The 12473-nt window shown below is 38.2% G+C and overlaps 2 protein-coding genes across 2 annotated transcripts in view; both read right to left on the bottom strand.

The window, feature by feature from the left end:
* Nucleotides 1–12473, bottom strand: part of LOC141781488 (all-trans-retinol 13,14-reductase-like) — a 92851-nt gene that overhangs the window by 40265 nt on the left and 40113 nt on the right. The window lies entirely within an intron of this gene.
* Nucleotides 3200–12025, bottom strand: pyya (peptide YYa). Its single transcript, XM_074657447.1, has 4 exons — nt 11904–12025; nt 8842–9041; nt 3657–3737; nt 3200–3542 (listed from the first exon to the last, which is right to left on the bottom strand). The coding sequence occupies exons 2-4, from the start codon at nt 9027–9029 to the stop codon at nt 3518–3520; spliced, it is 294 nt and encodes a 97-aa protein (XP_074513548.1). The 5' UTR covers nt 9030–9041; nt 11904–12025; the 3' UTR covers nt 3200–3517.

Genomic DNA, 12473 nt, shown 5'->3' with positions numbered 1-12473 from the left:
CGCGCAGTGGACAAACTAGAGTATTACACCTGGGTTGAGTCAACTAATGTGTCAGCTATGGTGAACAGGGATGACTTCATATTACAGCTCAGTAAAAACAAGGTAATGTGGGACTAGTACCTTAGAAACAACAGCGTAATACTAGGGTACCCGGGGTTAAGTTCTGTACTACTGTAATAATGGGGCAAAATATTAGTAAAATAATGTGTGACGAAATCTCAAGGTAATAATGGGTTAATATTTGTATTTTCTTTAAAAATATTGAGATTTTTCCCCAGATATTTGTCTTACTCTATTATGGGAAATAAACCCAAACAAATCAAAGAAGAAAAAAATCAAATAGATTCATTGGGGATTTGGGTGGGATAGTGCAGCATAAACAGAACTGTCCATACCAATTACAGATAGCCTAGACCAGGGGTCTGCAACCTGCGGCTCCGGAGCCACATGCGGCTCTTTAGCTCCTCTCCAGTGGCTCCCTGTGGATTTAAAAAAAAAACTGTTTTTTGTTTACATTTTCATTTTTATTTATCATTGTTGTAGGTATATGGTACGACGGTACGACGGAGTATTAGGGCCACATTGAGGAAAATAAATAAATCTGAGATTTCGAGAAAAAAGTCATAATATTACGAATAAAGTCATAGGTTTACGAGAAAAAAGTCATAATATTATGAGAATAAAGTCAGAAGTTTAAGAAAAAAAGTCGTAATATTATGAGGATAAAGTCAGAAGTTTAAGAGAAAAAAGTCATAATATTATGAGAATAAAGTCATAATATTATAAAGTAGTAATTTTACGTGTTATTTTCTTTTTGTCTCGTAAAGTTATTACTTTATTCTCGTAATATTATGACTTTTTTCCCGTAAAGTTGTTACTTTATTCTACCAATATTACGACTTTTTTTTCTTGTAAAGTTATGACTTTATTCTTGTAATATTACGACTTTGTTTCTTATAAAGTTATGACTTTATTCTCGCAATATTACAATTTTCTTTTCATAAAGTTATGACGTTATTCTCGCAATATTACCACTTTTTTCTCGTAATATTTTGACTTTATTCTGGAAATCTCCAATTTTTTCCCCTCAATGTGGCTCTAATACTCCGTAGTACATTTGCACTAGGGCCCTCACTGCATTAGACTTATATACTATATACTTAGACTATAAACTGTGTTACCTTCATCACAATGCTCAAATGTTTTGCGGCTCCAGACAGATTTTTTTTTTCTTTGCATAAAATGGCTCTTTTGATATTAAAGGTAGCTGACCCCTGACCTAGACCATATAAGAAGCCATTGTATTCAACCATGTTGAACAGCTGGAGTCTGAGACCCCAGACAGAAGTAATACGTAATTTTTCTCTGGAAAATGACTGGACTTCTGAAACATCGTCCATCCATCATCTGTATCCTTTAAGGAGAAGCAGTTACAGATGATGGATTGTAACCACTCCAGGAGCTCAGGAGCCGATCCCAGCTGACATTGGGTGAGAGGCGGTGCAATCTGACTCAATCCCACACACACCGCCCTGCTGCCACTAATACTCACCAGAGCACCACATGTGGATTAATAGTCCCCAACAAATACACTATTTCCTCTTGTTTGAGTGACATTTGTAACCAGCTGTTAGAGGAAACTACTGTACATATATACAGTATATATATATATATATATATATATATATATACCGATCAGCAATGACATTAGGTCAGCATGGGCTCCCTGACCGGTCTGCGGCTACGCAGCCCCATACACAACAAACATGATGCACTGTGTGTTCTGACACCTTTCTATCAGAACCAGCATTCACTTTTTCAGCAGTTTGAGCTTCAGTAGCTCATCTATTGGATCGGACAACGCGGGCCAGCCTACACTCCCCACATGCATCAATGAGCCTCGGGTCTGACCCTGTTGCCGGTTCATCGGTTTTCCTTCCTTGGATCACTTTTGGTAGGTCCTGACCACTGCAGACCGGGAACATCCCACAAGAGCTGCAGTTCTGGAGATGCTCTGACCCAGTTGTCTAGCCATCACAGTTTGGCCCTTGTCAAAGTTGCTCACATCCTTACACTGGCCCATTTGTTCTGCTTCCAACACAAAGTTCAAAGTTCAAAATCTTCACTAGCTGTCTAATATATCCCCCCACTGCCAGGTGCCATGGTAACGAGATAATCAATGTTATTCACTTCACCTGTCAGAGATCTGAATGTTATGGCTGATCGGTGGTATTTACTGTTTACTGTATATATATATATATATATATTATGACTTCAGTAGGAACAGAGATCAGAGAGTATTGAGAGACGGACTAACATATTGTGGGTTTGATCTTTTCATGGGATTTGTTGACAATAAAATATATATATATATATATATATATATATATATATATATATATATATATATATATAATAACACCAGTCTTATCTTAAAGGTCCCATATCGTGCTCATTTTCAGGTTCATACTTGTATTTTGTGTTTCTACTAGAACATGTTTACATGCTGTAATGTTCAAAAAAGCTTTATTTTCCTCATACTGTCTGCCTGAATATACCTGTATTTACCCTCTGTCTGAAACGCTCTGTTTTAGTGTATTTCAACGGAATTGCAACGGAATTACGTTGCTAGGCAACGGCTTGGGTCCATGTTTACTTCCTGTCAGCTGATATTATTCACAAACACTGCAACAGGAAATAAACTGGGACACATTTGGAATGTTTACGTTTAAAACCGTGTAATGGTCTAAATATTGTAGATTTGTGACATCACAAATGGACAGAAATCCTAACGGCTTGTTACAATTTCTAAATACGGGCTGTGTGTATTTCTCCGTATATTGAGCGTTTTGATAGTTTAACAGTATTTATAAAGCACTTAAACCTGCTTTATAATATAAAAGACCTGAAAATCTCCCTTTTTACAATATGGGACCTTACATATGAAAAGTAAGAGTGTCTTGGCAAAAGTGTCTTTGTTTCTAATTATCCTCTGAATTACAGTGTGTGTTAATCATCAGCTGATATTAAAGCTACCCAGAGGGTTCTGAATAGGATATAAGATGAGTATGCTCTACACCCATACTTATTAAATGAATCCCCAAAGAAAAACAGTCTGAATAATCAACAAATTTGTCATCACACAGAACAGTTTTATTAATTTATTCTGATGTTACTTGTTACAGTAGCAACAGTGAAACAGGAATTTCCTCCTCTAAACAGTGTTGGACAGCAGAGGGACGTTAATGCTCACAGAGACAGACGGACACAGTTCCACCTTCTGATTAATAGCTCTGATCTCATATATATATATTATTATTTCAATAATAAATTATGTACAATTGTGTTGTAATGAGAGAGGTGTGAGACAGCTGACAAGAGAGACAGAGAGAGCTTGTGTCTTGGGTCGGGGTCGGGGTCGGGGGTCAGGTCCAGGGGGTCAGAGGTGAGAGGCACATGTCGGCCCCTCCGGGTACATAGCGGGACGCACCCGGAGGGAGGGAGAGGGGTGGTTGAGTCACCACACGTAGGAGTCGTCGTATCTGTGGAAGAACACGAGGGAGAATGTGTAACTGCCTGTATAAATTATCAGCATTTATATGGGTTCATTACAGGTCACATGACTCCTTCAGCTTATGTGCATGAGGTTTCTTTACCTTGACCTCTGGTCCCTGTTGCTGTCGCCACCGAACAGCAGCTCTGCAACCACATCCTCCTGAGTCGAACGCTTTCCATACCTGGGAGACAAGGAGGGCAGCACATTTTTATTATTTCAATTCACTATTGGATAGATTGCCGTGAAATTTGGTACAGATATTAACGCCGCATGCATTCATGATGAATCCAAATGACGTTGGCGATACTGATTGGATGGATTGTCATGAAGTTTGGTAGACACATTCATGTACCCCCTTGAGGATGAATTGGTGATCACCTGACTTTTGATCTACAGCGCCACCATCAGATCAAAATTCCCATCCTTCCATCCATTCCACTCTGTGTTTAGCGCTAAATAGCAAATGCTAGAATGCTAACTCGCTAAACCAAGATAGTGAACATGGTAAACATTACACTTCTCACTGTAAGCTTGTTAGCAAACTGATGTTAGCATACTGATGTTAGCATTTAGCTCAAAGCAGCGCTGTGCTTCCGAACAGCGTCATAGAGCTGCTAGCGCGGCCGTAGAACCTTGTTAAACCAACACAATATTATTTCAGAATGTCGAGAGTTAATAGTATATATATTAATAGTTAGTAGTTGATGAGCCCTGACTGAGATAACCCTGATGACATCACTATGACATTAACTGTTTTCGCAGGCTGAGTAATATTCCTCGTGACTAATAAACTGACCTTTATGTGTAAAATCAGTTGAGTTCCCCTTTAATGAGATGTAGAATATCATTTAGTTTTTACATTTACCTTTTATATATACATATTTTTATGAGCATTGTTGAAGGAACCGGAGACCAAAGATTTTCATTGCCAATATGACAAATAAAGAACCTTTAAAGGAATGGTGTGTAGCATTTAAAGGGATCTATTAGCAGAAATGGAATATGATATTCATAACTATGTTTTCTTTAGTGTATAATCACCTGAAACTAAGAATTGTTTTCGTTAGCTTAGAATGAGCCCTTCATATCTACATAGGGAGCGGGTCCACTTCACGGAGTCCTCCTTGTTGCTCCTTCATGTTTCTACAGTAGCCCAGAACGGACGAACCAAACACTGGCTCTGGAGAGAGCCTTTAGCATTTTTTACGTCTCCTGACGGCCACCGTAGTTCTCCGACACGCTTGTGAAACTGTGGTAACGTGCGCCGCGGAGTACAAAACTGTGGCACCGCCAACTGCCGTCTGAGTTCCGTAAAGTAGCAGAGAGGTATTCAGTTGGTTGCAATCTGCAACCGCACCGCTAGATGCCACCAAATCCTACACACTCTCCCTTTAAACACACAAGTCTGCATCACTTTTCAAAATCCAGACTATTTTTCCCATAACACAATGCCTCCTGTGTCAGAGAGGACACCACTGGTCTGTTTCAAACCTCTGGTTTTGGTGATGGTTGTAGCAGTGAGATTAGGGAGATTATGTGTTATACAGTATATTCTGAGACATTCGAGACAAATGTGTCTTTTTTGCCTTCTTGACTCTCTTTGTCTGTGTCCTCTTACCCTGTCTGTCTGTCCGTCTGTCTTTGGTTCTCCTCCCCTCCCCTTTGTTCCTAATGCTTTAATTTCACAGTCAGATTCAGACTGGGCACGCTGGAGTGTAAGAGGGTGCCATTTCCCAGTCTGGGTGAGTCTTCTCATTCTCATGATAAGGAAACCAAGAGAGCCGCAAATGTAAAACCACAGAGCCGTTTAACAGAAAGTTTACTTCCTAATGTGTGTGTGTGTGTAACGGCACTATTCAACACAGCCCCTGCAGCGCGACCTGCAGTTCCTCTGTTTTCCCATTAACCACCTGTTCCACCTCCCACTATGCCCCCCAGCACCCAATCTTATGCTTCGTTACACACACAGGGAGGTGTGTGAGTGCGATGCCCCCATAGGAAAGCAATCAAACAACTGTGTCTCCGCTGTCACACAGCGCGACACATCCGGACATAAAATGTTTTCCCCATCTGATAATGGCTCCATCTGCACCCATATATGTGTCCCTGAGTCTCCCTGCTCGGTCCTGCTCTCATTCTATCTGTCTGACTGTCTGAATATCTGCCTTTTTTGTTCATGTCTGATTGTCTGTCTATCCAATGGTCACTTTGACTTTGTCTTTTGCTTTCTCCAATGCAATAACCTTCATCAAATTTTTTTAGAAATATAACCCCAGTATGTGCTTTTCCTGTATTACCATTACATCAGAGTCAAAGTTATCAGATTTTCCAAAAGATAAGTACCCTGACATCTTTGCTCGATTATATTTTCTGTTGATTTCATTTAAATTCAGAGCAGTATACTTTCAAGAAATGTCCTCTGAAAATCAACAGCTGCTTATAAACTCAACTAACAAAACTAAAACAAAAATAACTAACAGAACTTTGTCGCTATTTTCTTTAAAATAGTACCATATTTCATGAAATTATGAGGAAAATTGAAATTGTCTTCAGAAAACGTAAGTGTGCTTGCTTTCACTGAAAATAACAGGAGCAAATAGAGATTTAAATGTCGTAACATTGAAAAAGTTTGCATGAGAGATGTCGAATGGGAGCTAAAACAGTTGAAGTGTTTGTTGAAGTTGAATAACTGAAAGGGGTTTGAAGTGTAATTCTGCTGGAGAATACTGAATCCTGGCGTCAAAATACTACAATCAGTTTAAAACATGTACAAAGTGTAACTTGTAGAACATTAATGGGGACATATCATGCTCATCATCAGGTTCATGTTTGTATTTTGGGTTTCTACTAGAACATGTTTACATGCTTTAATGTTCAAAAAACACATTATTTTTCTCATACTGTCTATCTGAATATACCTGTAATCACCCTCTATCAGAAACGCTCCGTTTTAGCGCATTTCAATGGAATGGCAACGGAATTGCGTTGCTAGGAAAAAGCTTGGGTCCATGTTTACTTCCTGTCAGCTGATGTCATTCACACACACTGCAACCGGAAATAAACTCGGACACATTTAGAATGCTTACGTTTAAAACTGTGAAATCGTCTAAATATTGTAGATTTGTGACATCACAAATGGACAGAAATCCTAACGGCTTGTTTCAAACACACAGTTTCTGAATACGGGCTGTGTGTATTTATCTGTGGATTGAGTGTTTTGATAGTTTAACAGTATTTATATAGCACTTAAACCTGCTTTATAATATAAAAGACATGAAGATCTAACTTTTTACAATACGGGACCTTTAACTCTCCACATTTCCAGAACAAATACAGAGGATATGACCTCAATGGTAACTACGGCTCTGATTTTCATGTCTGTAAGTAAAAACCAGTATATTTATACAACGCTATGAACTGCAGTATAAATGTATGCACCAAAGGCACCTGACTGCCTGCATCCATCTATTGGTATTTATATTATGTAGAGTGCATATAGCCATCACTGCATTCCCCAGCCAAACCTCCATTAGTTATCTTTATCACATATAATATGTCTTCATCTGCAACTCTCCAGTGAAATGTAAAAAACATTTGACTTTCTATGGCTTCTTTAAAACCACCATATCTAAATATCAACGACCTATTTGGCTTTCATGAATGAGAAACAGATAGCTCATGAGCCACACTGCTTCAAATCAAAAGATATCCCATCTGACAATTCCGTACCAGTGACGTTTATACCTGAGAGCAGCAGGCCTCGGCTCAGGCCCCGCTAACTGGATTTGGGATTCTTTCTTGGGTCCATCTGTACTGATTTTATTGCTCTGGTCCCGTTGATTTGGAGGCCTGGAGGTTTTGGAGAGTGGCCAGTAATCTAATCTACTGAGTTAAAGGGTTGGGGGTTGGAGGGGTGGAGGAGCGGGGGAGTGCATAACACATCAAAAGAGCTTTGGGCTTAAGTATGGCTGGAAACTCATAGAACTCAGTCGCTATAATGACTTGAATCAAACAAAATGAAATCTGGACTAAATGGGAAGAAGTAAAAAAAAAAAAAAGGCTAACTCAGTTCAGCTGCTGTTACATTTTTATTAGCTTAACACCTGGAAATCAGTTTGGGGGAAGGGTTTGTTTAATTTTTTGGGGATCCACATATGGTCCATTCCACAGAAGGATGTTGACGTCTATCTTCATACCCTTAGGATTTATCCTTAGGGAGTGTATGAAAATGATTAAAGGTCCCATATCGTGCTCATTTTCACTTGTATTTTGGGTTTCAACTAGAACATGTTTACATGCTGTAATGTTAAAAAAACAACTTTATTTTCCTCATACTGTCTGCCTGAATATACCTGTATTTACCTTCTATCAGAAATGCTCCGTTTTAGTGCATTTCAACGGAATTGCGTTGCCTGGCAACAGCTTGGGTCCACGTTTACTTCCTCTCAGCTGATGTTATTGATATACATCGCAACCAGGAATAAACTTGGACACATTTAGAATGTTTACATTTAAAACCGTGTAATGGTCTAAATATTGTATATTTGTGACATCCAAATGGACAGAAATCCTGACGGCTTGTTTCAAATGTATAATTTCTGAATACGGGCTGTGTGTATTTCTCCGTATATTGAGCTCTTCGATACTTTCACAGTATTTATAAAGCACTTAAACCAGCTTTATAATATAAAAGACATGAAAATCTCACTTTTTACAATATGGGACCTTTAAGGACGTAGGGGTGAACAGAAAAAAGGGGGGAGGGCATTGTCATCTGTCTTTCGGCTAGAATGGAGGGTAGTCTGACTTTTTAGGGAGAGCCGAGGGACCCCAGATTTATATTGTAGTATTTCTGGCTTCCCTTGTCAGAAATGTCAGCGAGAAAAAGATTGCTGTTGGTCATAAAATGTCTCACTCCACTCATATTTATCAGCCCTGTATTCAAAAATAAAGAGATTGTCGGGAGTTGTTATATTTCTAATTTCACTTAACTTTCAACTTAATGTGTGCACTGATGGCTATAGTGAAAATTATTATTCAATAGTGAGATCTACACTATCTGATCCTAAATTTGGTATATGACTTGATTTGGTGAGTCCAAACATTTGGAGGATCAAAACGAACATTCAGTAAGTCTGTTGTGGCCCTTGCGTTGTTGGACATATCATAGTATAATAATCTAAACCCATAGCCAGAGAGCTTCACCCTAATGACATCATTTATCTGTCTACAACTCAACAAAGTACAAGACTAAACCTGTGCTGTGTATACGTGTGTGTACATACCTCTGCCTGGTGATCAGATTGATGTAGTGCCTTAGGGCGGTGTAGTACTTGGCCAACTCTTCAGGTGGAGCGTCATCTCCGGGGTTCTCAGGTTTGGGGGGGTAGGCGTCCGCCAGCGTTCCCAGACACACCAGCACGCACAGCACTACGGCTGCCAGCACCGTCCATGGCTTCAGTATCACGGCCATCTGTAACAGGGGCTGCAAGATTTTGGTTTTGAATTAACTCCAATACGACAATTAACATGACCATTTTGGATTTCTTTAAAAAAAAAAAATTCTATAGTTATTTGATTTGTTTCAATGGTTGATTGTTGTAATTGTACTGTGCTAATTAGGTTGTGAAAAAGTTTTGTTAAAAATGAATAACTAAAAGAAATAAAACACTTTTCCTATCAGGAAAATGAAGCCCCTACAGATGTTTCCTTGAATCAATCCCATTACACCTCACAAAGAAAAGAGAGTGAAGGAGGCCTGATGGCTGATAAAGAAACATTTTCTCCATGTTTTCTATGAAAAAAATGTGTGTTAAGCCTCTCCTGAGGGGCATGGGGTGGAAAAAAACATTTCCACCCGATTCATTTGTTTTCTTAGGAAATGCCTGCTCAGGCTAAGTTAGCTGACGAGTAAATAGAGGTGTATGGAGCAGCTAAACAAATCAATATTTATCATGTAAAGAAAAAAAGGCTTTAGATTGACTTATTGTCCGCGTTGTTTAGTTCCTGAGGAAGATGAAGAAAAATTAATCGACTCCAGTGGAGGAAACTAATTTCACATGTCATCAGGGAGTTTGATGGTGGTCATGAAATGGACATAAATGTTGTGCAATATGTTGATGATGTGATGATAATACTCTGTGTGATGTGATGATAATACTCTGTGCGATCTGTCGATAATACTCTGTGCGATGTGTCGATAATACTCTGTGCGATCTGTCGATAATACTCTGTGCGATCTGTCGATAATACTCTGTGCGATCTGTCGATAATACTCTGTGCGATGTGTCGATAATACTCTGTGCGATCTGTCGATAATACTCTGTGCGATGTGTCGATAATACTCTGTGCGATCTGTCGATAATACTCTGTGTGATGTTGCAGCAGCTTGATTTCCATTCTAGTGCATTATGAGGCAGATATACCTTTTCTTTTATGTGAGCTTTAAGGCTATTATTATTATTATTATCATCATTAAATCTACTACTACTACTACTACTGATCATTATAATTATTATTAGTATGAATGCTATTTTAATAAAAATATCAATAACAATATTAAATAATCATGACTAAATGAAAAACAAAAGAAAAACAGAAATATAAGTAAAGTTTGCACACTTGCCACTCCACCACTGTTCACCAGTAAAACAGTCAAATAATCGCAATAATTATTAAATCTTTTTCACTTCTACTTAGGCTTCTACATCGGAATATCAAGGCTGAGTTACGTCGTCAAACAATGAATAAAATATATAAGTAGATATACAGTAACTCCTCTTTTTTCTTCTTTTTTTTTCTTCATTAAACCCGCCGGCAATAAGAAATACAGCTGCAGGTGTTTTTTTTAGACCCTCTATCTGCTCTTACAATGATTCTTCTACTTCTAGAGTTCTCTTCCCGCCAGGTCACGGGGGGGCGGGTGATTACCTCTGTGCTTCTTTCTTTTGCTGCATGTGCGATGTTTTAAGTACGAACTGAGGCTTGTTTGACTGAAAAAGGAGCAAGTCAGCGACTGCATATGTCTGCAATAATGTAATGACGACATAAAATAAGGAGACTTGCTCCAACAATCCCGTCTGTCTGTCTGTCTGTCTGTCTGTCTGTCTGGATGAGGTTCGGATTTGGCGCTGTCCGTGGTGCTGAACGCACCTCGGAGCTATGACCTGCTGCCTTCCCCTCTGCAATCCACTGAAATATATGAATTATTTAAAAAATATATTTGGATTTGTTTTGTTGGATTGACGTTGTTATTTCTTTTAAATCTCTATTATTATTATTATTATTATTATTTATTATTATTATTATTATTATTATTATTATTATATATATATATATATATTTTTTTTTTGTAGGTGAATATTGTATGTATTATATTATTTTCTAGTGTGTTTCTAATTTTGGTGTCATTACTGCCTTAAGTCTTATCACTATTAGTGTTATATTGGTTATTTCCTTTATTGTCGGAGGTGGGAGGGAAAAATGGATGAAAAATAGAGGACTACTTATTTGCTCAGTAATTTATATGTTCTTACAATTAAAAAAAAATGTTTAAAAAATGTTATGAGAGCTACAAGTTCTTTTAATATGGTATACAGTATATGGTATATATATATTTGTATTCTGTGGGTATCGTTCCTATGCAGAGGGTAATTTAGTTTATTTATTGACTACACTGAGAGCGTTTTATATTTTAATAATTTATTGATTTATTTATCGTGTTGAGTTGAATGTGCTACTTATTGTCTACTGTAATTACCCTGTGCCTTTTTTTTTTTACTTTTTCTTTTCTTAAAGCTGACTCTGTGTAAACTGCTCAGAATTCCAATGTACTTAATAATAATCTAATAATCTAATAATCTTGAATCTTGAATCTTGAACTGGTCATTTGAACACCGAGTTTTACAGCAAAGCCAGGATAAGAAATATATACATGTTAACCGCCAAGGCTGAGCAGAAAATCGGAGTTGGTAAGTTTAAAAAGTCTTAAACCTTTAGTCTGACTGCAAAGATGTGAGCTTTTTGGAGTCTGGCGGGGAGCGTTTTATTTTACGCGCAAAAGTTGAATAAAAAAAGACATCGGTTGAACAAAACATTGAGACACAGTAAGTATTTAAAAGTATTGCTCATAAAGTTTAAATGTGTCGTAATATTTGTCATGTTTTTCTCCTAAAAAAAAAGTACAAAAACTGTTAATAATAATTTGATCCAACGCAATTTAACTTGTATGTTTTCCCAGAATACGGCACAAATATATATCAGATAGATCTGCTATTAAAACGTTCTTATTCGTATCAGAAAACATGTTAAATGGCTCCATGTGAGAGTGAGAAGAGTGAAGACTTACTTTGAGAAGACTTTTGGAGGTTACAGGTAGAAGAAGTCGGTCTTTGCTGTCTTCTTCTCTCTTCTTCGATCAGTTTGACTCTGGAGGTGTCTTGGTTTCAAACTCCACACAGAGGTGATTTATATAGTTGAGCAGCACCGGAGGAGGGAGGGGTGACACCAGAATGCGTACATACTTTGGTGCGCGCGCGTGTGTGTGTGTGTGTGTGTGTGTGTGTGTGTGTGTGTGTGTGTGTGTGTGTGTGCGTGTGTATGTGTGTGAAGCAAAAGGGTGGATGAAGAGGCCGTATGCGTCAGATGGTGTTGATGATGGAGATATTACGCACGTCAGTCCTGTGTCTTTGATAGAGTTAACAGATGATATTTTGGGCTGTGATGACACACAAAAGCTCATCAGTGGTGAATAAAAATAATCATCCACCCTTTTGCTGGATTGTTCTTTACAGCCAGACTGCAAATTACCTTAATAATAAGAAAGGAGAAAAATTAATTAGTCAACCAGAAGGAAATATTTCATGAACTGTTTGTGCCATCCTGAGATACTGCAGGTTGGAGTTCAAGACGATGTGGA

The sequence above is a fragment of the Sebastes fasciatus genome, chromosome 13 (genome assembly GCF_043250625.1).
Source record: "Sebastes fasciatus isolate fSebFas1 chromosome 13, fSebFas1.pri, whole genome shotgun sequence".
Classification (NCBI taxonomy): Eukaryota; Metazoa; Chordata; class Actinopteri; order Perciformes; family Sebastidae; genus Sebastes; species Sebastes fasciatus.
The sequence above is the reverse complement of the archived record's forward strand: the minus strand, read 5'-3'. Positions and strand labels throughout refer to the sequence as shown.

Bases quoted from the DNA above. Each gene is read 5' to 3' on its own strand.
- pyya (XM_074657447.1), bottom strand. From the start codon at position 9,029: ATGGCCGTGATACTGAAGCCATGGACGGTGCTGGCAGCCGTAGTGCTG. The intron at 3,738-8,841 runs GTATGTACACAC...CTTGTCTCCCAG, and splicing joins AATCTGATCACCAGGCAGAG to GTATGGAAAGCGTTCGACTC. The intron at 3,543-3,656 runs GTAAAGAAACCT...GTTCTTCCACAG, and splicing joins AACAGGGACCAGAGGTCAAG to ATACGACGACTCCTACGTGT.